Genomic DNA, 27,916 nt, shown 5'->3' with positions numbered 1-27,916 from the left:
GGAGGGTGTGTGTGAAAATGCTGATCTGACATTTAACACTTTTCTTTCCTCTATTTCTCTTGTGTCCAGCAGCTAAGTAACATGAGAACCTCCAGTGTTGAATAAGTTTACAGTAGTTTTTAAAATAAAGGTTTTGTTATGTACTGTTTGGGCAACTTAGGTGTATATTTGTATCAACCCCTGTTGTTTTTTAAGCCAAACTTCATTTTTAATGATATATGTCATTATGGCCAGAACAAAAAGAGAACGAGAGGCAGGAGAGCTGTTAAGAACACTTGGAAAGGAGGGGACAGGGGCAGACATGGCTCCTGAGAAACCAAGGCCCGGCCCAAACCCTATGGTGCACCAAAAAAGACCAACCCCCCCGGCATGTTTATACATTTACGATATACAGATTCCTCCATAGGACGATCAGTTCACAATTGTAGTATTTATAATTAATTCTGATGTGAATTTAGATTTTTAAACTGTGATGCATTTTAGATATAGGCAGACACTGGATAGCAGTAAAGTCCCAACTTGTCATCTTGAAATCAAAAATTTCACAAAGTGGGTAAACCAATCATTAAAGAGTAAGAGACTTGATCAAAACTAGTAACGCTCCTCAAAAAACAAGCAAAAACAGTTAGGCAGAGCTGATACACATTAAAAATATTTTAGTAACAGTGCAGCAAATATAAAATAGATAAATGTTTGAAAATGTATGCGTGAGTTTCAGTATATTCTTGATTATACACACCGCAACAGTAGCTGAGCCTTTAAGTTTTCAAATTGTACCTACATTTTTACATAAAATCCATCTTTCAGTGGCAGATAATATTGAAAAAGTATCAATGCATACTCAGACTGAACATAAATTGTCATTTTCTTGGGATGCAAACTAGGTTAAGTATCCTAAAAATAAAATCCATTACAGAGCAGTAAATACAACTATTAAGTATTATTGATTTTTTTAAACTCTGAATTAGAATACCTCAAATGTTTCGATTGCATCTTCACATTATTAAACATAAAAAGAAAAAGGATACCAACCAAAGATGTGAAAATGTGTGTTTCCTCTAAAAAGTTTGAACCCTTAAAACCAGATATGAATCACTGTAGCATGACAGGAAAAGTAAAACAAAGTTTGACACAAAGAAGATCAACAACTGCCCTACATTTGGTACCACTTACAAAAGGAACCCTAAGCTGCTGACAGTGCAGGTCCTCACAAAGCAGAATCTGTATGTGAACACTGGAAAAGTCCCTTATTTCTGTGGGGATCAACACATCCTATTGGGCTGAGAGGACGAGAGATTGTTAGCATTTACACTACAAAAATGGTTATTTGTACTGGTATCAGTTGTTATAAAATATCTGCACACAAACCTTTTCACATGGCATATACATATCAGAAGGTTTGTGTGCAAAGAAAACCCCAAAGAAAACGATCAAATTAGCTTTTAACGTAGCATCTGAGAAATACAAGACATCTGCAATCATCTTGTTTGTTTTCTGTGGTTTTTCTTTACCCTGTAATACTTTGTTCATCAGAAACAGAGTGAATGGCGAACAGAGGCAAACAAAATGAAGAACAATGGCTAAATAAAGCCTGGGAACAAAGCGAAGCAAAAAAAAATCAGAAACAAAAAAAGAAATTCTGGGCTCCGATGAACCAAAAGTCCAGCAGTGCAGAGAGGCAGGAAGGATTTGGGGGTGAAAACAAAAGCAAGAAAGTCATAAAGTCTTAGTGATGATAGATGGAAAGGGGCTAAAAAAAGGAAAAGAGAAGTGTGATACTTTGAATAAATTTATAAAAACAACCGTACCTCAGAAATAGTTTTAAAGGTTTTATGGGACAGTAATTACGAGCAAAGAAACTGCTGTTAACTTATAAAACAAAACTGTAACGTTTAACAAATGCAACAAGATTTGTTGTACAGTAAATGTCATTTTTTTTAATTAAAATTTAAAATTGAAATGACTTATCAAATGATAGATTGTGATATCTACGTTCAAGCAGTTCATTTTAAATGTTTTTAGCTTTAAACGTTAAATCAAATTGACACTTAGCGCTGTTTGAAGACTTTTTCTGTCATTTTGGCTCATTTCTTTACAGCTTGAGAAGCTGTTAGAGACAAATGGTTTAATTTTAGATCGTTAAGTACCTAGAAAAAAAGATTTTATCATCTAAAAAAAAACACATTTACAGTTACAGATCTTCAAATTCATATTTCTGACTTTTGCAGAGTCTAATATTTGGAACATATACTGTTTGAGAGAAATGAAGCCCTTATAAGGGTTTCTTTTTCTTCCCTCTCCTGCTACTGGCGGCATAGTTTTTGTTTCTTAGCAACATCTGTACACAAGTCAAAGACGGAGCAAAGTTTTAATTCTTTTTCATATTATTCCCTTGTTTTACCACATTTTTTCTCCTTTTCCTCTTTGCATTTCTGTTATGTCCATGCAGGGGTTTATGTTTTGCTGCTTTTTAGTACAGTAGCTTGCTTTGCCACCCCACTCCCCCTCCCTGCCTCACACATTTTCAGTAACCTCTTTTAAACCTCTTTCTACCGCTTTTATTTTGGCACCGCCACGCCTGCTGCTGACACAGCAAACAAAGACGAAGGAGGTTTTCCTCTCCTGTTCCTAAAAAGAGGATCTGTGAGGTGAAATCATCACACAGACACCCAGCTTCCTCTGGAAAAATCTAAGGCAGGAATGTGGGACAATCTTACTTGGAACCTAAGCAGAGGTCCCATGACTAGAAATGCCCTTTTTTATTCTAAAAGTGACCTAGTAATTTGAAGGAAAATACCAATTCTACAACCAGCTTAAAAAAAATTGTGAACTGAGGAAAACACAGACACCACAAGTATGCCTGAGCTCACAGTACCGTTTTCCCTTTGCAAATAGGAGCTGGAGACTCAATAACAAGAAGAGAAAAAGATGACTATGAAGAGTTCCTTTCTTTATGCTCTGCATTTAGAACAAAAATGATGTTGTCTTGTTGTTTTCCAAACTTATAACTTTTAAATAAAAAGCCTGGGCATTTACCTAGTTTAATTGGTGGCAGAAATCAGATTTTCCTTCAAACTGATTAAAAGAAATTAGAAGAGGAGCAGAAACGGTCAGATATGATGACTAGTAACAGAGGATGAGTCCTCCTATTAGGCCTGCACAATATACCGCAAATGTATCGTTATCGCGACATCAAGCTGTGCAATATGTATACCGCAAAAGACGGCGAAAATCGCAATAAATGGTTACCTTAAATGTGCTAAAACAATCTCATGGCAGCTTGAAATATTGAACAAATGAAATAAATCCCTTTATGCATTTAACCAATCGGAAGGACCCGTTTACGTTGTTGATCAATCAGATGAGCCCTTTTATGTTAGATGTTTGACTCCTACGTCAACAAGGGTCATTTGAAGTATAATGTTTAAACTGTTGCAGTGAAATGGAAATGATGTTTTTGGTTGTTTTGCTATTTGTTTATATACCGGGAATTATATCGTTATCGCAATATTAATCACCAATATCGCATATCGCGAGTTTTCCTTATATCGTGCAGCCCTACCTCCTATTAGTTTGACTTGGAGCGCATATAGACATTACCCACCAGTGAGGGAAGTTAAAAGCTATTAATTTTAAATGAAAACAAAGCTTAAATAATTAAGGCAGCAAACTAATGTTTGTATTAGAAGCAACTTAAGATAAAAACTTGAAAAACTTCACTAAAGCAACTAATACTGATGTTTTTTTTTTTTTTTTTTTTTTAACTTGTCCTGTCCAACAGCTAGGCAGACAGATGAGAGCTGAGGGCCTCTTGGGTTGGACATATTTTACTTTAACAAGAGGGGTTATTAATCTTCAGACAAACCAAAGGTATGTCTGAATAAACCCCTTTTGTAATTGAGGCCAAACTTTATTAATTTCAAACATGTCTGAAAATCTTTGGTGTTGGACCGGACGGAAAAGGAAAGAGGGGAAGAAGAGAGAGGGACGTTAGAGAGAGGGGGGGTAGGGGGTGATAATAGGAGGGGAAGGGGGATAAGACCATGAAGCAGCATAAAGCAACAAGTTTACTGGTTGTTAATCATTATGGTAAGGTTCAAATGAAAAAAAAAACAAAAAAAAAAGGGCGGAGCCTGTCCACACACACACTCAAATGTTATAAACACACCTGTTAGTTGCAAAAATGTCCACCTGTCGACATGTACACAAAACAGATAGTGTTCACACGCATACTTATGCCTTAAAACCAACTAGTGTGAAATATTTCAGTCATTCAGTCTGTTGAGCTAACACCTGTGCTCAGGTGAGTGTTTATGTTCTTCTAAAATGGATGGTGGAACGTGAAAAGAAGGAGGGAGAGTGCCCAGCCATCCCCACCCCAAGACCCCCACCGCACCAGCAGCGGCAGCCGGAATCCCCCCAACGCCACACGGGAACCGGCAGGGAACAACCGCCGCCCGGGCGACCAAGCCCGCCACCCAGGCCAGGGCCAGCAGGGCCGCCGCAAGGCCCCCAGAGCCAGAGAGCAGGGAGGCACGGAGGGAAAGAGGGCGCCGCCCCAGCCCAACCAGGAGAGCAGCCCCCCCGCCGCGCCGGGAGAACCCAACGCAGGGCCCCACCGGAGAAGGACGCCCACAGCCCCAGACGAGCACCCCACCACCACCCAGGAGTTCCGGGCATCCCCCCGCCCCAACCCCAGGTACGAGCCAGGACCCCCCAAGGGAGACCCACTCCGCACTCCAGGCAGCCATCCGCCCGGCCCACGGTTGGTCCAGGGAGGAGCGGGGCAGGGGCCCGCCGCCCCCGCCCAGAAGGGGGGAACCCCGGGGAAAAAAGAGGGCCCACAAGGGGTGTTATAAATATGGCCCGACCAGGCTCGGCCACAGTTGGAAATTTGGCGGGGCCCAGCACTCAGGAGCAAGGACCAGAACCCACCCCCCAGGGACACGAACACCCCCGGCTCAGATGTAATGTTATACTGATGTTTTTAATAACAAGTCAGAGGGAACTTACAACAGGCAACTGTTAGCGTATTTTTAATTTTAATGTTTAAATGTCTTTTGTATCAACTGTTATGAGACAGAGAATCTTTATTAGTACAAATGTTAATGACACCTTTACAATTGCGCATTTGGCTATGTTAGCTCTAGGACAGCTACATAAACACAAACAATCAATTATATATCAGACATCCAGAAGGTGCCGTAATGTCTTTGAGGACATTCCAGAGGTTCTTGTAGGACCTTTTGTTAAATATGTTACTTTCAGGGCAAACATGTAACTGAACTATACATAAAAAAAAGCTTTTTTTTCCCCATGCATATAATTTAAGACAGTTCTTCCTTTGGCACTGAGCATCCTGGTAAAAACAGGAAATGCAGGAGAATGTACTAACTTTCCGTTGCACATGGTGAGTCAATGAGAGAAACAACTTAATAAAACACATTATTGCTAAAATTCTCTTTAACCATAAACCGCATTGATACTAGCGTTACATCATTGATTGTTTTTTACTCTGAGATATAAACCTTGATATATATGTGATAACTAGCACTAAAAAGTGCTTCACTGTATTTCTATTTGTTTCTCAGAAACACTTGTTCATTTAGGTTTTATTTACAGATTGAAAGCATAAAGAAAATAGACATGCTGTCTTGTGTATTTTCCATGAACACATCATGACAGATATGTAAGACTTTATCAAAGCTTTTCCCAGGGTTGCAGTGGCCCCAACAGTGTTATCTTTGTCACTGCTCTGGAAAGTTTGAAAGAGAGGTGGCAAACAAGAACAGGAAGAGAAAGTGGGCTCTCCATCCAGACCGTTTTCCAGCCAGAGCAACTGTGGCCAGTCGCTCTTAGGGGAACGATCTGTGGCATTATAGTACACATTTCTTAATGCAATGACACTTTACTGCTCTGTATTTTTAATACAAACATATGAGCAATGAGCATTGTGAGCCTTCTAAAACTCCAGAAGGAATTAAGTTTGAACTATATCTAATACCCAGTGTAGCTTTTTTTATCTTAAATTTTAAATCTTAAAAACCATTGTTAAAAAGAAAGAAAGGTGGGGGACAGACAGTAAAGATAGTGTTGGATTTACCTCATTCTCTAACCTCTTTACCTACTAATACATCTGAAGTAGATCATTTTTATTTCAATTACAATGAGACTTCAGTATAGAACAGATTTTGTTTGACTCAGAAAAATTCTGCAGTTGGTGACTCATCCCCTCCCACATCCCAAATATTCTTAGTATTTGCAGCTGAAACAGGTTCACAATAAAATACACGAGTTGCCATCATAACTGCTGATCTACGAGAGTAAACTTTGCTTTTTTTGCTTTACTAGCTTTGACTTTTTCCTTCATTCAGGAATAATGAGATTTATTTTATTTGTTTTTTTCAAGACTTTCATTAAAAACACCTCATTTCTAGGTTTGAAGCCAGGTTCCCCACACAGACATACAAACATCTTTTCAAATGGTAAATGGAGTAGACTTGTATAGCGCTTTTCTACCTTCCTCGAAGGTCCAAAGAGGTTGACCGTCCCATTCATTGATTCACACACTGATGGCGGCTGCTGCCAAACGCTGGTGCCGGCCTTCCACCAGGGGCAAGGTGGGGTTCAGTGTCTTGCCCAAGGACACTCCGATATATAGGCACAACCCAATCTGTAGTCATACACCAAGTCCCCATATTTATAAGTAAAAATAGGTTGCTTGTGAATCCACTTGTCAACCAGTAAAACTTGTATAGCTTCATCTATTTCCCATTTATGCTGGAGACCCCATCTGTATCAGGGGCTTTAGTTATAAAGTTAGTTGCTTGTTCTTTGCACTGATCTTAGGAAATTTAGCTTTACTTCCTCACATACTCTTTTATGCTATCTTAGCACATCCGGTTGACAGAAATAGTACTATGGTGTTTTCTGATGGTAATATATTACAGTCTGAACAGGTTTAATTAGAACACCAACGTTATAAAATATAAATGAACATATAATTTAGTTGACAATCTTACCTCCAGCTTTGTAGTAAAAATTCAGTGCTTCCATCCGGGCAAAGCCGACAGATCATATTTGCTTACAGACACTAAAATATGCATGCGCCAAATCCATGCGCTGTCTCAGCCAATCCGAATTGTGTGTTCTGTTTGGGTTCAGACGTGGTTCAGACTTGACGTGCAGAGTAACATTTTTTGATAAACTTCTGTTGTCCTCTTTGGCTGCTCGATCCCTCACATGGAGAAATAACCAAGTCAGGGAGGGTCTAAGGGCAGGAATGCCCAGTTTAGTTTAGTCTGTTTAGTTAGTTTAGTTAGAAATTGTTGTGCATCAAGAAGAGGACTTCCATTTAGTGATTGTTCACCCAATGTTGCAAGTTTGCTGAAAACATGGGTTAAGATGTGGGTTATTGCAATATTCATTTTATGAAATTGTTTGAATATAGGCCCAAGACCGGTTTAAAATCTCTTTTCCACTAAAAGCATTTTGTTAAAGTACTACAGCGAAAATAATATGGTTATGCTCATTTGCATTTAAGAGTGTGGCAACACAAATTCAATTTAGAAATAATTTATTTAGCAAGTTTTATTTTTTTGTTTTTGCTTAGTATTGCATTGCAATATTGGAAAGGCCAAATGCTCCCTCATTTTTGTTTCTGGACTATAATGTGGAATTCGGTGCATCCTTAGTAGGATTTAAAATTACCATTACTAGTGAAACTCATAAAGCTCCATGAATGGCCTTTAGCATCTTTGACATCAACGCCCAACCCCCAATCAACTACAACTGTCAAAGCACTGAAATGTCAACCTCTGAACTGTTGGCCAGCAGCCCAGGCAGCTGTAATCTGTTTTTTCCCTTCCTTCTCGTCCTCTCAGCTTTACCCCTCATTAATCTCTCTGTCTTTCTTACTGTCAAGATGTAACTAGGTTATCAGGCCAATCCCATTAATTCACCATCAATTCTGTATTGACTTCAACCCTTTGAGCTCTCACTTCCTACTTTGCAATGTCTGTTTTCTCAGAAAAATATCTTGGGATTACTTTTACTGTAAAATTAGCTTTGTACAAATGAAACAAATTAAATGCATCAGAGGGCGCTAAACGGCCTGAAACTAATATTTCATCTTTTTACTTTTATTTTACCCCCATGATAAGGAGAGGAGTCCGAATTTACTGTCACTCTTGATTTATAACATATTTTAAGGCCAACAGAACGTTCAGTTTTGTCCAACTGAAAACCATCAGCCATTATTAGATGTGACAACACGAGAGAGTTGAGTAGTTGTATTTATTTAGTCTTCCTCCCCATTTTGAGTGTGCACCCGATTACAATGTGCACAGTGAGGTACTACACGAGTTCTGCACTACGGTCTTCTTATGTCAGAATGCATTATGGGTGCATGATGGACACACAGCTGAAAGGTTTGTCAGTTCAATCTCCGAGACCAACAAGATCAAGATGAGAAACACAAATCAAGAGATGGGCCAGGAGTGAAAACAGAGCAAAACATCACAAAAGTAATCATCAAAGCAGAGGCTGTCCATCTAAGCCAAAGATACAACACCTTAACACCAAGAGCTGTGATTTGGAGCATTTGTAATCGATGTCTTAAACCTGATATGAAAACGTTTAAGTCTAAGAAATTACATTGGACCCCTTACAAATATGAACGACTGTTTTTTTGTTAAAATTGAACTGAATGTATTCAATGAATGTATCCATGTAAGGTCTGTTGACATGAGATGGTAAATTGACATTGAAGGAGCCGCAACATACAGACAGAAAAATGAGCTTTACATTACTGTGGTTCTGACATTTCAGTCCTGAGGGAGCAACATTTACTTTTATCACCACATGATTCTTCTCAGCATTCTCGTGGTCAGCTTTCAAGTCCTGCTCAACTCTTTCATCATTTGACTTACAGAATGACATTTTACGGAAAAGCTCAAAACACTTCACATTCAACTGTAAAATAAAGAACATTTCTGATAGGACATACTCTAGCATCAGACCCAGAAATAGTGTTTGGTCTTGGAAGACGGAAATGGGTTTTGAATATTAGAGAAGAGAATAAATTCGTCTTTGTAAACCACTAGCACTAAAACTATGTGATGGCACTGCTCCTTCTCTTGAACACTAGGATGTCAGTGCGATACCTTTACTTTACGTTTCACTATAACGTATACAACAAAAGAATTCTGCCCGAATGCAGCATTTAGGAAAATTAAATACATTTCGTGCAGACAACACTCATGAATGCACCATCAAAATAACACATTTTGTGTTTGATTGTTGGGATAGTTCAAATCCTACTGATGGTCATTATGTTAGACTCACGTTTCGTATTAAAAGTATGTAAAACTCCAAAACAACCTAATGAACTATATCAATTGACTACATATCAGAACGCATCTAGAATCAACAGCATTGTCAGATGTTTCTGTGTAAGAGTATGTGATCTCAGTTTCTTTCTTAATTTAAGATATTTTGTGTCAGTCATTGTGGCCTTTCTAAAAATGATTAACTTTTCTCGTGGAACTGGAAAGATGAGCGACACTCGAGTGTGCTGCTTCGCATTGTTGTGGTGTGAGGGTTCGCAGGTCAAAGAACAAACAGCAAATTGTGTGGGTAGTCTGCTTTCCAATAGCATGGGTATAATAAAAGTATAAAGAATTATTAGATGGATGAATAGGGACCCCATCCTATGCCTCAAGCAGAAAAGCCCCAAACTGTCTCCATCTGCTGTGGTTTCCATAGCTTTGAACATAAAACTCTTCATGTTTGACTGAAGCAGAACTCTTCAGTGTACTCATGTTATTCCTGACCTTCTGACCAGGAATCCTATTGAAGTCCCAATGTACCCTTGCAAAAGACAAACCTATCAACTTTTAAACTGTAGGAATATTTCAGCCTAAAGGGAATTTTTAGCTTGGTGACAAAAACAGACGCAGATTTGCAGGACGAGTGTTATACACTGACCCCCCGATAAGACTGAGTATTCAAAAGTGTTACTCCAGGATATCCCCATCATCCTCCTACCTTTTATTGTTTGTGAGGATATGAATGAGTGGAGTTTAGCGTGCAAAAAACTGTGTGTGCATGACACACAGCAAGACTGAGACAAGGAAAGAATAATAACCTAGGGATTAAATAATCTTAGTAGGGGGTTATTTTGCTCCAAGCAAGAGAAAAACAGACGGCAGACGAACGCAAGTGCACACTTTGTTAAACACACAAGCACACTCTCCATTGCTCGGCATGCCAGTTGATTGTGGTTTGTTTGGGTTGGCATCGGACAGCAAAGAGACAAGTTTTCCCTTCAGCCGACCCAAGCACGTGCTCTGTCTTTTTCCATCAAACACCGCTGAAACAAAGTTCATTTACCTTGTAAAAAGAATATTTTGCAAAATCAAAAAAAGTTACATGTTCTTTAAATTGCTTTTTTCATAATTTAATTGCAATAACTCACATATATTGCCTAGACATACATTGAAAACTGAGGATTTTATGCTTTTATTGAGGTGAAGTTTTTTTTAAATTATAAACATTTTTTGCATGCAGGTAAGAAAAGATTCAGCAAAAGTGGAAGCATCCACATCCCTATAAACCCAATTAGTGGGGTTTTATCAGTTTTGTTAAACTGTACACTTCCATCACACAGTTTGCAAGTCTTCTAACTTTCCAAAAAAGCACAGATGTAGTTTCTAAAAGGCCACATCTCAATTTGGCTTGCAATATTCGAATGTAACAATCCACTGGATCCCTTTTCTTTAAAGCATTTTGGAATAGACTCGACGGTTGTGGCCCAGAAGTGTGAGTGCGAGAGAGGATAGGTCCTCCAGGTCTCAAATTCACCATAAAAAAGACCCGACTCAGGAGACTGACACCTGGCAATGCAGCTCTCTCACTCTCAGCCTGCACATTTTTGCTGAATGTACATGAAGAAAACAAGAGAAAAGCTGAAACCCTTCAGTACAAATTGTGCACAAAGAAATCAACAGAGCCATATAATAACATGCTGTTAAGTATAAATTGTTTGTCCTGTTGTATAAATAATATTTTTATACATTTTCTGTTATCTCAAGAAATAAAAACTGACAAATAATGCTAGACAGAAGTTGAGAGCAAATTCTGTAAAAAGAAAAAGGAAAAGAAAAATGCCAGGGCCATTTTGTTTTTTTATCATGCAAATACAGCAAAAAAAAAAAAAAAACTAATGTGGCCTTTTTCCTTATTTTTCTTACCAAAGTATTTTCAGCTTTCATAAACCCAACCATAGCTTTCCATCACTTTGACTGTGATGCAACATGAAAACCATCAATAAGTCGCTTTGAATCATCTGCTAAATGCAAACCTCAAGGAAATGCTTTTGAAGGCCACGGTGGGCAAACGAGGAAGTATACTGCATCTTATGGGAGCCCACTGAAGCTTCAGTTAACTTACACTCCTTCCATTATTTACCACACTATTTCCAATAATGGCCAACTCAAAGATTGCTCTGTAAGCACTTATCTTATTCTTGTGACTCTCCAGAGCTCCTGTAGATCGGGAAACTCAGAGACAAGCTGGAGGAAATACGAAAGGCACAGGGTGTTTCCACACAAGACTGAAAGGAGGCTGACATGGAGGTCAATCGGAACTTTGCCGCCTCTTGCTGTATATTTTTAAAACACAATGAGCCCTCTAAGTGGGAAAAACATATATAAGCAATGGAATGGTAAGATGGACGAAAAATTGAAATGTTAATAATCTCTGGAAAGTATAAAGATTGTGGCACAATGACAAATTTGCCACATGCAGATTTGAAATACAATTTAGTAAATAATCCATTCCATCAATGTCATCATTTTTTCTATCTTAGCTCGTGTTCCTTCATCTCTCATGTCCTGCGTGTCAAGGCAGGCAAACCTAATCCAACCTTGATGAACCAGACATGCATTTAATGTTTGAGAAGCTAATGCAACACAAAAAAAACAAAACATTAGTGCTAACAACTGCAAAACACCAAGGGCCAAAGCGTGACCAAGCGCAGTAATACTAGCAGTAATAGAAACAAAAACATATCTGGAACTTTAGTGCACAATGCTCTTTTTTGTGAAACATGTCTAAAGTTATATTTTCTAAAACATATGAGAATTTTGAGCAACATGTGATTCTGATTTGACAAAAAAAAAAAAACTCAACATTGCATACTTTGTGGAGCCTGAATCACAGATTCCATTTGGTAAAAAGTTTAGCGGTACACAGACTTCTTAAACTTGAATTTAAACTCAAAGCTATCTTTTACACTGAGAACCGTAGAAATGGGTGTAGCCTTTTACAGGCAGAGATTGAAACCAAACTCCAATTTAAGGCAGGATCCTTCTGTTACCACCAACACGGTGGCACATTAAGATTTACACCACAACGCTGGAAAACCTGCTTTGACAGAGCAAGCCCAAACATGTTCTACCCAACTATCCCATACAACAAACACTAACAGATGTGGAAACCAAAGAATAACAAGTTCAACTATCTTTACCATAGTTGTATTATGTTATGCTGTTTGTGTTTTTTTTAATTATTGCTCAAATGATCAGTCCATTGAAATTCTGTTTAAATGCAAGTAAACTAAAAACTTTTTTTAGACTAAATTATAATGAAAGTTTACCAATTGTCTCCTAGCATGCTGATGTTTAAACAGTATGCACGTAAAAAACACGTCTTGCAATAGAATCTGCTTTTGTTCTGACTTATTCTCAAAGTTCTATTCAGATAAATTGTTATTTTTAATAAAGAAAATGTCAGAATATCTATTGTTAGTTTTAAATTATAGCGATTTTCTTCCAGTTGAAAATTTTCTACGATATCATTTGCAGAAGAAGATAGTTAAGTTTACCAAATCCCATTGAACTTGAAACCTGTTGCAAGTCTGAACAAAAAGCTCAAAAGTTGTCCAAAAGTTTCTCATAAAGTTATAATGTCCTGGATACACGTATTTTCTGCACCACAGGCTGTGGGGTTTGACTTCCTGATCATCAAGAAGTTCAGTCTGGCAGTTTAACTCTGCAGGCTATAGAAAAGCACCTGTGTTTCCATCCAAACATCAAGAGGAATTCTAGCAGTTCCTCTGAGACATCAGTTCACAGGAAAATCTAATTAGAAACATGTTGGTGGTTTCGTTGGAAGCAAATAAAATAAACAGATTACTATTGGATTTAAACTTTTATAAACCTATCAAACTTAGTTACCTCAGTCATCTAGAACTTGATCATATGAGTGTGTTGAGCATATCCAGTCATGTCAAACAATTTCAACCATTCCTATTGTCTCAAAATAGTTAAACAGCTGACCTGTCATGTGAGCAGCCATGTGAACGCTATTTCTTTTAGCTTAGATTAACCAGCTAACAGTAAACTCATTAATCTAACAAGATGATGCTAAAGTGACAAATATTGTCACTTAAATCTCTACAATGATCATGTTTTTTGTCATTTTCATTCTTGACCGACACTTTTAATATGTTTGTAGGAAAAAAACTTGTGATTTCTTTTTCAATAAAACATTTTATACGACATAAAACTTAAACATTAAAATTGGTCTTGTGACTGCTTTTTTTTCCAAAGCAGCCTTTTCAAACAGGCAGAATCACAAAACAGAGACCTAGTTTGTTATCTATGACTGTCTAAAGCCCCATTTAATTTATTTAAGATTCAAAAGTAAAGAAAGGAAAAAAAAAGAACAATAAAACAACAACTAGATTGCTTTTTAGATTCCATTTTGGTTTTCTCCAGCTGGAGACCTCTAAGCTGTTTGGTTGTAAATCTTAAAAATCTCCACAATAAAAATGAATTTACTGAGCTGACAAAGCAGAAAAAGGTGGTGAGTCAGGTACAGCAGTTCACCTGCCTCTGTCTGCTACTGAGGTTAAACTGCTTCCATAAACACCCCCAGAAAAAGCTGTGAAAAGCACAACTGCCTTTTTACAGCCAGACACTACTGATCAGGAGAATCACAAAGCAGTCCTCTGAGTTTAGTGTCCCTCTCCTTCTCTTCACTTTGTGACGGTAAATGAGCTTAAAAGTGCAGAAAAGACATCGGATTACTTATCAAACTTCACAGACTTCATTCTGAGTTTTGAGGGATTCGGTTGTGAATACCACCCTCTACAAAGTAATACAAAACCAAAAAATGAAGAAACTGAAGTTCAGATATAACTTTTTTTTATTATTTAAAACTCTGCTGCACTAATATACATATCTAACTGTTCAAAATTTAGTTGTTCCACATAGTTTACAAGCATAAACAATGATAAGAAAATATTGTATTTGGTGTCTTATTTATTCTTATTTGATAAAAAGATCAATATGAATCTTTTCCTGCATTTCTGTTGACTTAATGATCAACTTTAGACAAAGTGATGTCAAGCCTCTTAAAGTAGGACTGTAACTTTGTGCTATGGCAGATCTGTAGCTACGGGTTCTGAATTTAGCAACATGTGTGAACACCACAGAGGCTTTCCACAGTTCTGCAGGTGGTGCTGTGGTTGTGCTTCAGCACGAATGGTTCAAATTTAAACACGATGCTGTCCCCACTGTGAATCCTACATCCTACTTTGCAGCTATCTACAGTGTTAACCATTCAAAAGTACAATCTGAAGCTGTGTGTATTTAAAATGCCTTGAGAAAACACACCACGAGCTTTAGATTCCTGGTTCAGTTTCTGAATTGACACATACCTGAACCATCTATGCGTGCAGGCATTTAGGGGACTCGCATGAAATCTGTCATTCAGGCAGATAATGTAGTGTCCCTTTATATTCTATCTCTGTGACTGCCAGGCAAGGTAACCAAATATATCTGCTTAAAATATTTATCATCTTCAATCAAATTGGAGACCCATTCTTCTCATTAAAGTTTCAATAATTTATTGATGTTCAGCCTCAGTTTTCACAATGAGAACAGAGTATCACTGAAAAAATACTGAATCAATTTCAATTTAATTCAAAAGTTCACAATTTGATATGATTGAATAGGATTTAACTAAAATTGATTTGTTTGTCACATTTCCCATACTACAAATAATTTTGTTGAGCTATGAGTAGAAGGAAAATGTAATAAAATAACGCATTACTGTACTGCGTTAAAAAAGACAACAAACATGTATTTTCATACAAGATGACATTTTCTTATGTTGGTCCTAGTGAGTTATGCTAGTTCTGTAATCCTTTCCAAGTTGACTGAAAATAAATGAATAAATAAATAAAATAAATGAAAAAAAAATTTAAGAACAATGCAAGCAAGGCAAACACTGTAGTTAAACACAAAAACAAACAAAATAAATAAATAAAATGATTTAATAAAGCTGTAAAATTCTGTAGCCAACTAGATTTTTTTAAACGAAGAGCAAAAACATAAAGAGTAAGAACCCCCCCCCCCCCCCCCCCCCCCCATGAACAGTGCTCAAACGAACCCCCCCCCCCCCCCCCCCGCTGCCTTGAGACACTGCCTTAAGTGCACTCGCACTTTTATGGCAAATTGCCTATGTTGTATATTGTAAATTGTATCTTTTTCTTTCTTTTTACTTATTTATTTTATTCTAAACGTATACTTTGTTTTTATTTTTCTTCTACTGAACAGACACGAGAGAGTAAGAAACGGATTTTCGATTCATTGTATGTGATGCACATGTGAAGAATTGACAATAAAGTTGACTTTGACTTTTGACTTTAACCCACAGGTACCTCTTGTTGGTATCAAATGTCTACAGAATGGTTGGAATTCTGTACGTGCACTGGCCTGGTTTGACACAATTCTATCTTCTTAGGACTCCCTTTGCTTTCATCACGTAGTCAAACCTGCATCACTAAAAAGATTTGTAAGAAGATTGACATACATGTACTGACATGACAAGCAAAACAATGTTTTGATCTGCTTTTTTATTTCTTAAGACCTCATATCTGTTTTCTTTTTCTTTTTATATGGTGACTCATATGTTAACCCAACAAAACTGTCGCACATGAGTCTTCATTTTGGAAACTTGATCGAGTTCAGTCGAGTAAACTCTCTTCAACACGGTCGATCTACTAGATTTTTACCCTTCAGGAGCTATAAGAGATGTCAAAGATTAAAGGTCCACTTAAAATATGCTTATGGGTTTAAAAAAAACTCCAAGTTTAGATCAGAAATATAAATAAAGAAACCAGTGAAACAACAAACCAAAGAAAGCTAAATTCTGTTTCTGCTCGCCTGCGCCATACGTCAACAACTTTTATCATTACTCCAAAAAACTGCCTTTTGTGTGCAATCTAGTCATTTCTGCTCTTGTCCACATCTAGCAGATTTGAAGACAATTATGACAGTCATCAGATGCATGGCATGTGTGAAATGACACCAGACTAAAAGTTAACACTTTACAGTGTGTGCACAATGGTTTCTGCTTGGTCTCCAGCTGTCCTTCAGCTATGAGTAAACGGGCAGGTTTTTCTCTTGCAAAGGCACAACCAGGAAAGTTGAAACAGAAAAGATCTACTTCATCCAACATAGAACGCTCACACAGTTTACAAAGATTTTGTAAACAAAGTCACTCTGTTCATGTAATGCAGTGCTCTGTGTGTGGCCCTAGATCTGCATAAAAAAAAATCTGTAGGCTGACTTAACCATTAAACTTTAAACAATATCACATCACTTAACTGCAACACGACACAAACTAACAGAGCCCATGCACGGATCTGCAGCATTTTGGAGAAGAAATCCAATTAATTATCAGCAGAATAGACTGGAATAAGCAATACACATATATAAGTATTTCTGAACAAACGGAACCAAAATAAAGTATCAACCAATTTACAAATGTGCCGTCTTTAGCTATTTTAGACTATAAAGTCTAGCAAATTGGTATAAAAACATTGATGCCTTTGCTTTTGGCCTGCTTTCACATGGCATGTTTGAGAGTGGACAGTAGTGCATCAAACTCCCTGAAAAACAGAATGACAACAAATGCTCATGTGGGGGAAGTACTGCCAGAAACAAGAACAACAAAGTTTTTCCAATCCTCAAAGTTTCATATATTGATTGCCACCCTCGTATACTCACTGAGATTATCTTATGAGCTGTTTTCAAAGCATTACCAGTGGTCTTTTAATTATAATTATGCCATTTTCAGGTTTCTGCAGAGCGGCAGTAGTTCATTCGAAATTCGTCATGGGAGTAGTGGGCGGTACCGTTGGTGCAGAGCAACCTCTTCCCCTTCCTGTATCTGAGAGCTGTATAAAGACAAGCGGTAAGAGGAGAACTTTCTCTCTGAACTGATGCTTTATCCAACCCATCGGGATGATCATTATTTATATCGCTTTATATCGCCGAATCTTGAATGCAGCGCCTTGTCACGGTAACGTGACAAGGCGCTGCATTCAAGATTCGGCACCACGTAACACATAATCCGATATTCGTGAAAAAAGCGATCCAAATCGGGGGAAAAAAACAAGAAGTAAGGACTAAAAGCTGGTTAATATTCATTTCTTTTGTAAGTGATCATGGTATAAGCAGGTTAATGGCCTTCGAAGTACGCATTATCACTTTTTAACGCTGTTTGTGGAAGCAACCGTCCGACGCAAGACTTCCACGGCGTCCGTTAAAAAGTGATAGTGCACACTTTGTCTTCCATTAACCCTTACTTATACCATGGTTCGGGTGAATACTCGATTCTGATTGGCTGCTGGGTGTGCATTAAAAAGTGATCTACCACAGTAATAACCACACGGTGAAAAAAGAAGTTCTGGTCAACTAGCTTAAATGTTTTGTATCACTTCGCCGGCTTCTTTAAAACAACCTTTTGCTTCAGACTTTGGACAAAAACAAGCAGTAAGAGGTGAACTTTCTCATTGAATTGATGCTTTATTCAACCCATTGGAAAGATCAGCATATATATATTGCTTTGTATCGCAGAGTCTTGACTGTGGCGCCGCACCACGTAACAAATAGTCCACTTTTTGTGAGAAAAGCGATCCAAATTGGAAAAAAACAAGAATTAAGGACCAAAAACGGGTTACTATTTTTTTTATTTTGTAAGTAACCATGGTATGAGCGGGTTAATGGCCGACGAAGTATGCTGTGGTGTCAATTTAGCGTCTGAAGAATTACGCATCAAAACCGTAAAACCGCGCATTAAAACCCCAAACCTGCGAACCAAAATCCCTAAATTGAGAACCAAAACCTATCATTTGTAACCAAAAGCTATAACCCAAAGCACATTCATATTTCTCAGTTGCCAATCTGTTTTCTCACCATTCTGAAATCCTGTTTTTGAGTTGCAGTTTGTTTTTGAAATCGTCTTTTTGAGTTGCTCTTTTCTTTTTTGCTGTTTTGATCCTAAAACCTGTCGACACGTAAAAACAGCGACACTTCAGTCAAGGAGAGGGGAGGCGGGACAGAAGCTCATTGGCTACCAAATAACTCCGAGTCTTACGTCAACATACCAGTTTCAAAGGGTGAGTTTTTCACGTTTTTCAAATCTGTTACTATATTAAATGATCAAACGTGTACTTTATGTAACCGGAGGACGCCAGCACACTCAGATGAGGAGCTCCACCAATAGCTCGTAGTGAAAAAAGATGTTAGAAAGTAAGACGTTGCATGAAAAACTATCGCAATTCATTGTAAACAATGTTCTCCTGTGTTAGCATGCTAGCTAGCTCAATGCAAGCTGCGTTTCCAGCTCTTTTCATGACTTTTATGGATTAAACAAAGTCGATTTTTTACGACAGGGTCAGGATCGGTCATGTAAACCTGGGAATAATAGCCCGTGAATTGTCACTAGGATTAACCAAATATTTTTTTCAAGAAGTACATTAATGTATAACCTATAAAGTTTCTCAATATTTCTTAAGGGATTACAGAGGGAATTGAACAGAGCAACATATTGCTGTGCCATATTTACAAAATGTATGCGTCTGCACTATGCAGACTGGCAGAATTTTTGGTATTTTGGTATGAGTGGTGTGTGAATCAGAGCAGAGAAAATTGTAGCAGACCAGCAAAAACTTGCTTCGTATGATCTTATTCCCCTTATTCCCCCGTTTTCAGACGAATGATCGGTTACACAAAGAGATAAAATTGAATCAAGATGCAGTAAAGTTCTGCATGTGGATGCCAGTGCACCTTCTTTCCTTTAAAGCAGAAATGTGTGATCTTGATTCATTTTGAAGGCCCTATGTGTGTATGTGTGTGTGTGGGTGTGTGTGTGTGTGTTTTCTGCAAGGCAACAATAGAAGCGGAGCGGTGCTAAGTCATGTCCTAATTTCCCTACTCTATGCTTTGTGACAATTAGAAGGAGACCCTCAACCCCCACCAAGCTGCACTGCAGCAGCGAGACACACATGCACATTCTCCACAGCTAGATATTAATGAAAAACATGCATGATGTGCAGGCTGATCTGTGCACAAGAATTCACAAAAAGGCCGTAAGGACACTCCACCTTCTCATATATTTGTCCTGAAGACATGCAGAGGAATGCCTGTGTAAAACCTCCCTTCCTTCTCTTCCATCGCCTAGATCCACCGCCTAGATTCCGAGGCTTCAAGCTCCTTTATAGGCAGCTCCAAAGAAGGCCACGAGAGCTTTTAAACACCACTGTGAATAACAACAACCTACACCCCCTCTTTGTCTTCCTCCTCTTCCACACCCTTTCTTCTCTTTATGCCCCCGGCACATACTCCTCCTTAGCTCTGGATCTCTTAAAAAGGGTTCAGAGAATTAGTTATGGTGTGCTGTGCATTTGTGCGCATTTGACCCCCATCCATCAACACACAGCTGACAGCAAAAGCACTGAATGACTGCTATTGGTCATCTTGTTACTCACCAACAGCTCAGTGGGTGGCTGCTGGAAAACAGAGAGAAGGTAGGGACCGATGAAGGGAATTCCCACCTCTCCCTCTAAGAAACATTCACACACGCTCCTTCAGCGAGGCGACAGCACCTTTGGGAAAGTTGCTGAAAACTCTTAGCCACAATTTTATGTTAGACGGAGGTTTTAGGAACAAGACTGTTATCAAGATGGTGCTAATGGGTGGAGGGCTAGTTGAAAATAACACTCTGTATGCACGTCTTTGGATGCTTTCTGGGTTAACTCTTCGTGTCGTTGATTACAAAGCTTCTTAGGAAGAAGCTTTAAATTCAAGCCATGCTTGTGAAAATTGTATAAAAAAGAACCCAACTGAGAATAAATGAGGTCATTAACACCTTAATCTAGCTACCTGTTTTTCTGTACAGTCTGATAAAGCGGACAAGGGCATAATCACTAAGGTACACCACTTCCTCTCTGAAAGTAACTGGACCAAGGTCAGTTTAAGACAGCTTCCCTTCGTTGTCCAAGTAAAATGACTAACTTTTAAAACTGAAACAAATATATGAATAGGGTGGTTTCAAAAGATTGTTTTCACTTCTGCTGCTAGTTTTAATATCCATGACAGCCTTACATGGTCATAGTTTATTTGAATGTCACTGTTGTATGTTGTGATTGACATCAAAATGTAATTACAAAAGAAGTTTGGCCTTTGAGATTACATTTTTTGGATTGTTCTTTAGCCTCAGATATAGATAGCCTAAATCAGGGGTGTCAAATTCATTTTCACTGAGGGCCACTTCAGCATAGCGGCTGTCCTCAAAGGGCCAGATACAACTTATACATGTAACTAAATGTAATGAAAAATAAACGTAACTACTCCTTAATGTTAAATAACTCGTTTATTTATTTATCATAACTTTTTAAAGTGGCAATTGCAGTTGCATAGAAAACACATGTTTGCTTGTTACTCTAACATAAATCCTTTTACATTTGATTCTGTCAGGTTAGGTTATAAGGATAGTGTTTAAGTCCTAATGTATAGTTGCCCAATCTGATATTTCAGGACCACATTGGCCCGCGGAGCTCAAGTTTGACACATGTGGCCTAAAGCCTTGGTCACATGCACCCATATGGGGGTTGATATATTACAGGTGCTGTGGGTTTTTGCATTATCCGGGCCCGTCGAGTGTCTTGCAGTTCCCTTGAGGATGGTGCAGCCACCTGAAGTGACGTCCTAAAAATGGCACATACAATTGTTGTGTGTGTGGTAAGTGCATCATGAAGTATCTGTGGGGTAAATGTAAATTGCAGCATGGTTGTAGAAAAAAATGTGCATGCGCATTTTGGCTCTGCTGGCTCACCAAGCAGTCTACGGCCTTGATATTTCATGCAGCCCACCTGCATCTACCTGTCCATCTTTTTGCCTGCAGACAGCCCATATCCACCTGTAAGGGCTTTACTAAGTTCCCGACATGTTGGTTTTTCCCTTCATCTTTACTCATTCATGGATAATCTTGGGTTTGGTGATCCTTGCTAAAAAGCTTAACACTTGAATCAAATTAACTAAACAAACAGTCATGTGACTAAAATACACTTTTTACAAAATCATCCAAATTGTTAAATTAACATTTCTTTTTCAACTAGAAAAACATGTCAGCAAATTCTGTCTCCCATGTAACATATAAAGACAGTATATGAAGTCATACACCAATGACTGCAGGCATGCTAAAAGTCAAATAAAGAAACTTTTTTTCCTGCAGTTTCCAAAATAGCAAGCTTGTTTCTTCCCCTTTGAATGACATCTGTCTATTTCAAGCATTTGGATAGCTGTCTGTCCATCCATCCGCCTATTTGTGCATCTATGTCTGTATACATTTAATAACACCCTACTAAAAGGCCATGTTGTGGCTGTCACTGCTGCATCTGTAATTGCAGCATAAAGCCGCTTACCACCCACAAATCTAAATGTGTTGCCATAAATTTGCAAAACTGACGATGACACGCGAGTGTGACAGCTGCATCCCCTGCAAATGGAGAAGGAAATAAATAACTTGTGTTTGTAGAAAGCTCCCCAGCAACCTCGAAAGTCACATCTGTCAAATTTGCTTTCTTCTCCAATTGAACTTCTCATTACGTAAGTTGCAGAAAGATATGCAAAAGTATTTACAGCCACACAAAAGTCTACATCAGCAACCAACTGCTAGCACAACAAATCAAGCCATGACAAAAAAGTATGCATTCAGAGGCAGGAAGTATGGAGAAACCTGTGTTACACATTAACTGCAGATGAGAAGAAAACAGAAGTCAGTAGAAGCGCGTGCGAGGTGATGCTTTCTCCTTTAGTCACATGCATGCAGTCTTTTGTATGGAAGCACAAGTGAAAGCTAAAAAAGTTTCTACAAGCATTATTTTGAAACAACCGTGTGTTCTGGGGGCTTCCCATGAGTGGCATGCATCTATTTGACGCTTCAAAAGCAGATCAGGAGGATTCAGTGAAGGATTAGACACGATTTAGAGGTTTCAAATGAAAGGCAACAACTGCATAAGACCTTACATGCCAAAAAGTGTACAGACACTTCATTGATTTGATTCAATGGTGAATAAAAGTGTATTTTGTCTTTATTCATAGCAGCACCTCAACTGACCAGAGCTTTGTGGTGACAGACAGCTGAGGTTGTTTTTTCTAAAGGTAAGATAAGTTTGACCAAACAGTGGTGTGCGGTCAGGTGAGGTAAGTGAAGCACAGACTCACCTGTCATCATCGTAATAAAATAGAAAAAGGTAAATTAAGTAAATATTAATTTCCACTGATTGGTGTTAAATATACATTTTCAGTCAACTCAACAAGTTTTCCACAGTTTCTGAGGTTAGAATCGCTGAATTTGAGTGTTGCGCGATCAAAGATGGAGCGGAAACTCCGGGTAAGGCTCTGGAGCGCTGTGCCTCATGTCTGACGGCAGGACTCAATGTTAACAGAGACGTGCGCTGAAAACACTGCTGTATGCCCACAGAAAAGGCTATAGGTGAGGTGAGCCCCACCAGCAGGGGGCAGACGTGAGCTGACAGCTGCTTTGTAGCTACACTGGTGCCGTAGAAACAGAACAGACTAAGGATGTCTTTCTCCATTGAGAAGGAGAAACTCATACAAACTAAAGCAAAATAAGGAAAACTTTCCAACAGATCATAGAGCTTTTTGTGGAGAAGGATCAACACACCAACTCAATAAGTAAGGCCGAACATGGTTTTATTTATTTTTTTAATAACATGGGAGTAAGTGTAAAAAATGTTACTAAAATCATTTAATTTATTTGTTTGATCATTTTCACACATTTGATAACACTGATTAAAGCACCAGAATTTGAAGTTGAAAAAACACCAGAAATAGTGACTGAGGGTCAAATGTGTGCTGAACACATCTGTATACTTTAATTTGTTTACAGTACATATGAATAGTTTATACACAAGAAGAGTGTTCTGTCAATAAAAGAAATATTTTCTGTAGGACAAATATGTTCTTGTGTGTATCTTATATGCTGTTACCTGCTGTTGGATGAAAGGTGAAATAGTTTAGTTCTTTCATTGCAAGTCTGACTCAGAGGAGTCAGTGCCTCACCAGCCATCAACCTCACCGCACGTCACTGGACCAGAGCATTGCTCAGGACTTTCCAGTTTTTCAATCAATCAATCAATTTACAAAAAAAGGATTAAAAGAATAATTTAAAAGACAAAATGTCATAAACAATTGAAAATAGTTGGGTTATAACTGGCCGGATTTAGCTTCGATCCTACAGTCATGCAGAGATGAGAAGATTTATGGTGTGATTTACTTTACTTGATGGTGTTGTAAAAAATAAAATAAAAAAAAAAGCTCATGGAAATTGGCCTTTTTTTTTTTTTTACAACACCATCAAGTAAATCACACCATAAATCTTCTCATCTCTGAATGTCAAATCCAGCTGCACACTTTTTTTGTACACAATTTATTCCCCCAAATGTAACATTTTGTACTCAGGTAATGAAAGAAAAAGGTTCCATGAGCACTTCTGGCAATCCTCCCTTTGGTACCCGATTTGCCTTCATTACTGCTTATCACAATATGTCAAACAGCAAAACATGCATCACCATTTCTGTGGGAATTATCTGCACTCATCTAAACATGGTAGACTGATTATGAATGGAGGCCACAAAACAAACTGACTGTAACTCCTGAAAACAACTCGGAAATGTGACTGGAGACTGCTCAAGTAAAACAATGACAGGAAACAAAATGATCAAGATGCCAAATTCCATTTTCCACTGAAACCTTCACCTGATATAGTGTGGCAATCCCTCATCCAGAATTCCACTTTCCTTTAAAGCATTTTTGTTTCATAAAAGACCAAAAGAGGCAAACACAACAGAGCTTGTCTGTAAGTCTGATACTAGTGTTACTTCACCAGCATCAGCCCAGGAAGCTTCTGAAAGAGATGAGCAAGAAATTCAAACTGGCATTTACACCTCATGACTGTGCAACCCGAGAACAAGCACATCCTGACACCGAATCAGACAGTTTAAATGTCAGTCTGCTTTACAATCAGTCAGAATAACCTTGCAGGAGCTCCCAATCACACTCCTTTCAGGTCAGCTGTTTTGAGACGATGAATGGGGTCTCGGCTTTGAGCAAAATCAACAATTGAAGCGTCAGTGCTCATATAAAGTGTTTTAGGTCAGTCTGTCGCGTTAAGCAGACAGAAACAAGCGGGCCGACAGCTAGAGAAGACGCTCCGCACCGTCCAGTCAAAGCCATCATCTCAGCTGTTGACACGCGCTGCCACGGCGACGCGCTCGCGCCCGCCTGCCGGGAACTTACTTTTCAAAGCCTGGACGAGCGCTTTTCCGTCTTTGATCAGCTCCTTGATGAACTTGTTGGTTTTATCCAGCTCCGCTTCGTGAGACTTCAGTCTCTCCCTGAACTGCGGGCTGTCGAGGTAGCAGTCGCTGAACTCCAGAGCGGGTAGTCCCATCTTCTGCCTCCCCAACCGGCCTCAACACAGCCTGACCGAGCCGGCAAAAAAAAAAAAATACCCAAAAAAACGACAACACACGCTTGGAGGCAAGATGTTGAGGTGGGAGGAACCCTGCGTCCACCACAACTTCTACAACTACCGCCGCTGGTGATGACGGAAAACACAGTGGCACGCGCACACCAACGCGATGTTGTGTCCAGAGATGCTAGCCTACATTACCGCGCGCTTCTGTTTGTAACATGAGAAGGACGTCTCTTGTTGTCTTGTTTATCAGGAAAACAAACAAAAATCCCACACAGCGTCCAATTATATGAAAAAGCAGGCCATCACATAAGGATTTTTAAAGGTTCAAACGGTGTCCGGTTCTTCAGGTGAGCCGCTGTAGCGTTTCTCTCGACCGAGTCATTTCAGACCGGACAGAATAAATTTTTTTTAAATGGGTGGGCAAAACAAACGATTGAATAAAAAAAAGGAACTGAGAGCACCGGGTGTCTTTATTAAAGCACTAGTTTCTGTGGAGCCCCGCTCAGGCAGCGCCGCAGACGGTGCTCAACCTACCCAGCGCTGATAATCCGTGAGTGACATCTGTGGGAACCAATCAGATGCGAGAAAATGGAAGCGTGACTGTTGTGGGCTGGCTTCTGTTAGATCATTCAGATGTCGCATAGGGATAAAACATGAAAAGAGGTCTCACTCGGATCAAATTATTACAATGTGGTTTGTAGCAGTGGCTGTCAAACTACATCAAAAAGCAATTCATTTTTAGACTCACTCCCCTCTGTTGTTTAATATGATTAATGACTCTTTTTTTGTGTACAAAATCTCAAACTGATAACAAAAAATAAAAAGAAGAGAACAGAGAGGGAACTAGCTGGCATACATTCAACAGCTTGACATAAAGTTCCAGACATTTAGACACAAAAAAGGTCACTACTTAAATATTTGAGGTAACTATCAAACAACCCGTGTATAAACCACAAACATTTACACCTCAAAGATTGGCAATGGACTCAGTTTTATTAGATTTAAAACATTCCAGAGTATAAAAAGGGAATGTGTACATGTGCAGTACAGACCAAAAGTTTGGACACACCTTCTCATTCAACTGTACTTACTTACTGTACTTACCTAAATAACAAAACAATATGTCATAAAAATAAAAAACTCCATATCTCACTATGCAATTTGGTTTTCCAAATAATATAACAGATTTTTTTGTAAAACGGTTGTTTTTTTCTGGTGTTTTTAAATCGTTATATCATCTATACCAAAATTTACAATCTTTGTATTCAGAGCGGGACTGGATATTAACTGATGCTAAAGATGGTATTGCCCGGCCTCCTGTGGCAAAATGAAGCACTGCAGCTACTACAAAAATATTAAGATAATTTAATCGTTTCCTAAATATAAAAAAAATCGTTATCTATAAATAGGTATAAATAAATCCTCCATACTTTTAAAATATCAAAATTGCCCGTTTAAAGCTGTTTGTTTCTACTTCTTGCTTCATTAATAGAATGGTTGTTGACATAAGGAGAGCAACAGAGGACTTTATTTACATTTTAGTGAAACACAAACTTTTCTCTATCATGTAAAAAGAATTACTAGAGAAAATTAAAGTCATTATTGGCATGAAATACATATTTTAAAAAATGCTTCCTTTAGAAGATATTACTTAAAAAAAGAGAAAACTTTTAATCATGTTATGAGGATATATTTATAAAATATTTGGAGAAAAATGTAGGGGAATAGCAAAAGTTGGATTTTATTTAAATATTGGTACAATATAACTAATATTCATTTTTAAGGGTTATGATGCCTTTTGTGTCTTCTGCTTTTTCTGTTTAAACCTTTGGATTGTCTTTATTGTAACTTTCTATATCAAGCATTCAACCATCAACACTCTTCCAACCAACACTGTCTTTTTCCAGTCTGCTGCATATATCTCAGTCATACGTAGTTTGTGGTTTAAGAGTTAAAATGCTTTGTGTTTGTAGGTGTTACTTCCTCTTCATGCTTTATGCTTGCTCATATCACCATCTGCCACAGTGTGGTGAACAGAGAGGGACATTTACAGGAAAGCCTCTGCTGTGTTCAGACGCGTGCAGCTGTTTTCAGAAATGGATCCGGACAGTTTTAATCAAGTGCATTGCGTTCCTGCTATCATTTAGCACAACCAGCTGGTCTTGGTCACTGATAACAACAATAAATGGACGGCTATGCCCAAATGCACATGGAGTATCCCAAACAGAGTGTAGTTTGTCCTTTGATATTCCTGCAAAAATAAAAGCAGACCTCTTTTAGTTCTACACAATTTACTGCAACAGATTAACCATCAACATCCTCAAGACTGCTAAAAGGTTTACTGGCAGAGTGCACAGAGATAACAGACGTTTGCAGCATGAAAGTTCTTCCTTCCACAGTCTCTAAACTCCCTGTGAAAACAGATCAAGTCAAAAGAGATTTTCCATTTCTCAATGTGACTGGGAGAAAACCACTAATGTTTCACCCTGATTACCAATATGCTTTATGGCCATCAACAAGATGTTAATTAGATTTTCTGGCCGCTCTGTAATTTTATCTCCCACATTTATATGTTGAAGCTTTCATTGGTAACATAACAAACTTTCAAAACGCAAACAGAGGCCAAATCTTATCTTAGGAGAGATTGAAGTCGTGGATGCGCCAACACACACCAGCTACACGCAATCCCTGAAAAGATGAGCCCCCCAAAAAGACCCAGACACCATTCCTGGTAAATCAATTAACATTCAAGAGCTAAGGAACAAAAGGAAATACAAGAGATAACTCCGGGGATTTACTGATGGTTCCGGTTTGTTCACAGAAATGTGCTGACCAGCAGCATCGAAAGCTATCTGTACACGTTTGCACCAAAATCAAGGGGAAATGGTTCTCAAAAAGAATACTTTTGTTAAAAATAAACACAACATATTAGGCAGAGTGTAAAGATTTATTATAACATCCATAAAAATGTCAAACTCCAATTGTATTTGCCACTATAACATCAAACAGTAATAACTGTCAATTATTCTGAAGGGAACATTCAATGTCTGTTGCA

The 27,916-nt window shown here is 38.4% G+C and overlaps 1 protein-coding gene across 4 annotated transcripts in view; it reads right to left on the bottom strand.

The window, feature by feature from the left end:
• LOC101170206 (rho GTPase-activating protein 26) overlaps positions 1–25,418 on the bottom strand; it is a 71,783-nt gene extending 46,365 nt beyond the window's left edge. For all 4 annotated transcript variants that reach the window (XM_078931013.1, XM_078931014.1, XM_078931015.1 and 1 more), the window contains exon 1: positions 24,681–25,418. In XM_078931013.1, the coding sequence (XP_078787139.1) occupies positions 24,681–24,834 (154 nt within the window). In that variant the 5' untranslated portion in view covers positions 24,835–25,418. The remainder of the gene's footprint in view (positions 1–24,680) is intronic.
• Positions 25,419–27,916: the final 2,498 nt, after the last annotated feature.

This window comes from Oryzias latipes, chromosome 14, assembly GCF_053564925.1.
Source record: "Oryzias latipes strain Hd-rR chromosome 14, Olatipes_Hd-rR_3.1".
Classification (NCBI taxonomy): domain Eukaryota; kingdom Metazoa; phylum Chordata; class Actinopteri; order Beloniformes; family Adrianichthyidae; genus Oryzias; species Oryzias latipes.
The sequence above is the reverse complement of the archived record's forward strand: the minus strand, read 5'-3'. Positions and strand labels throughout refer to the sequence as shown.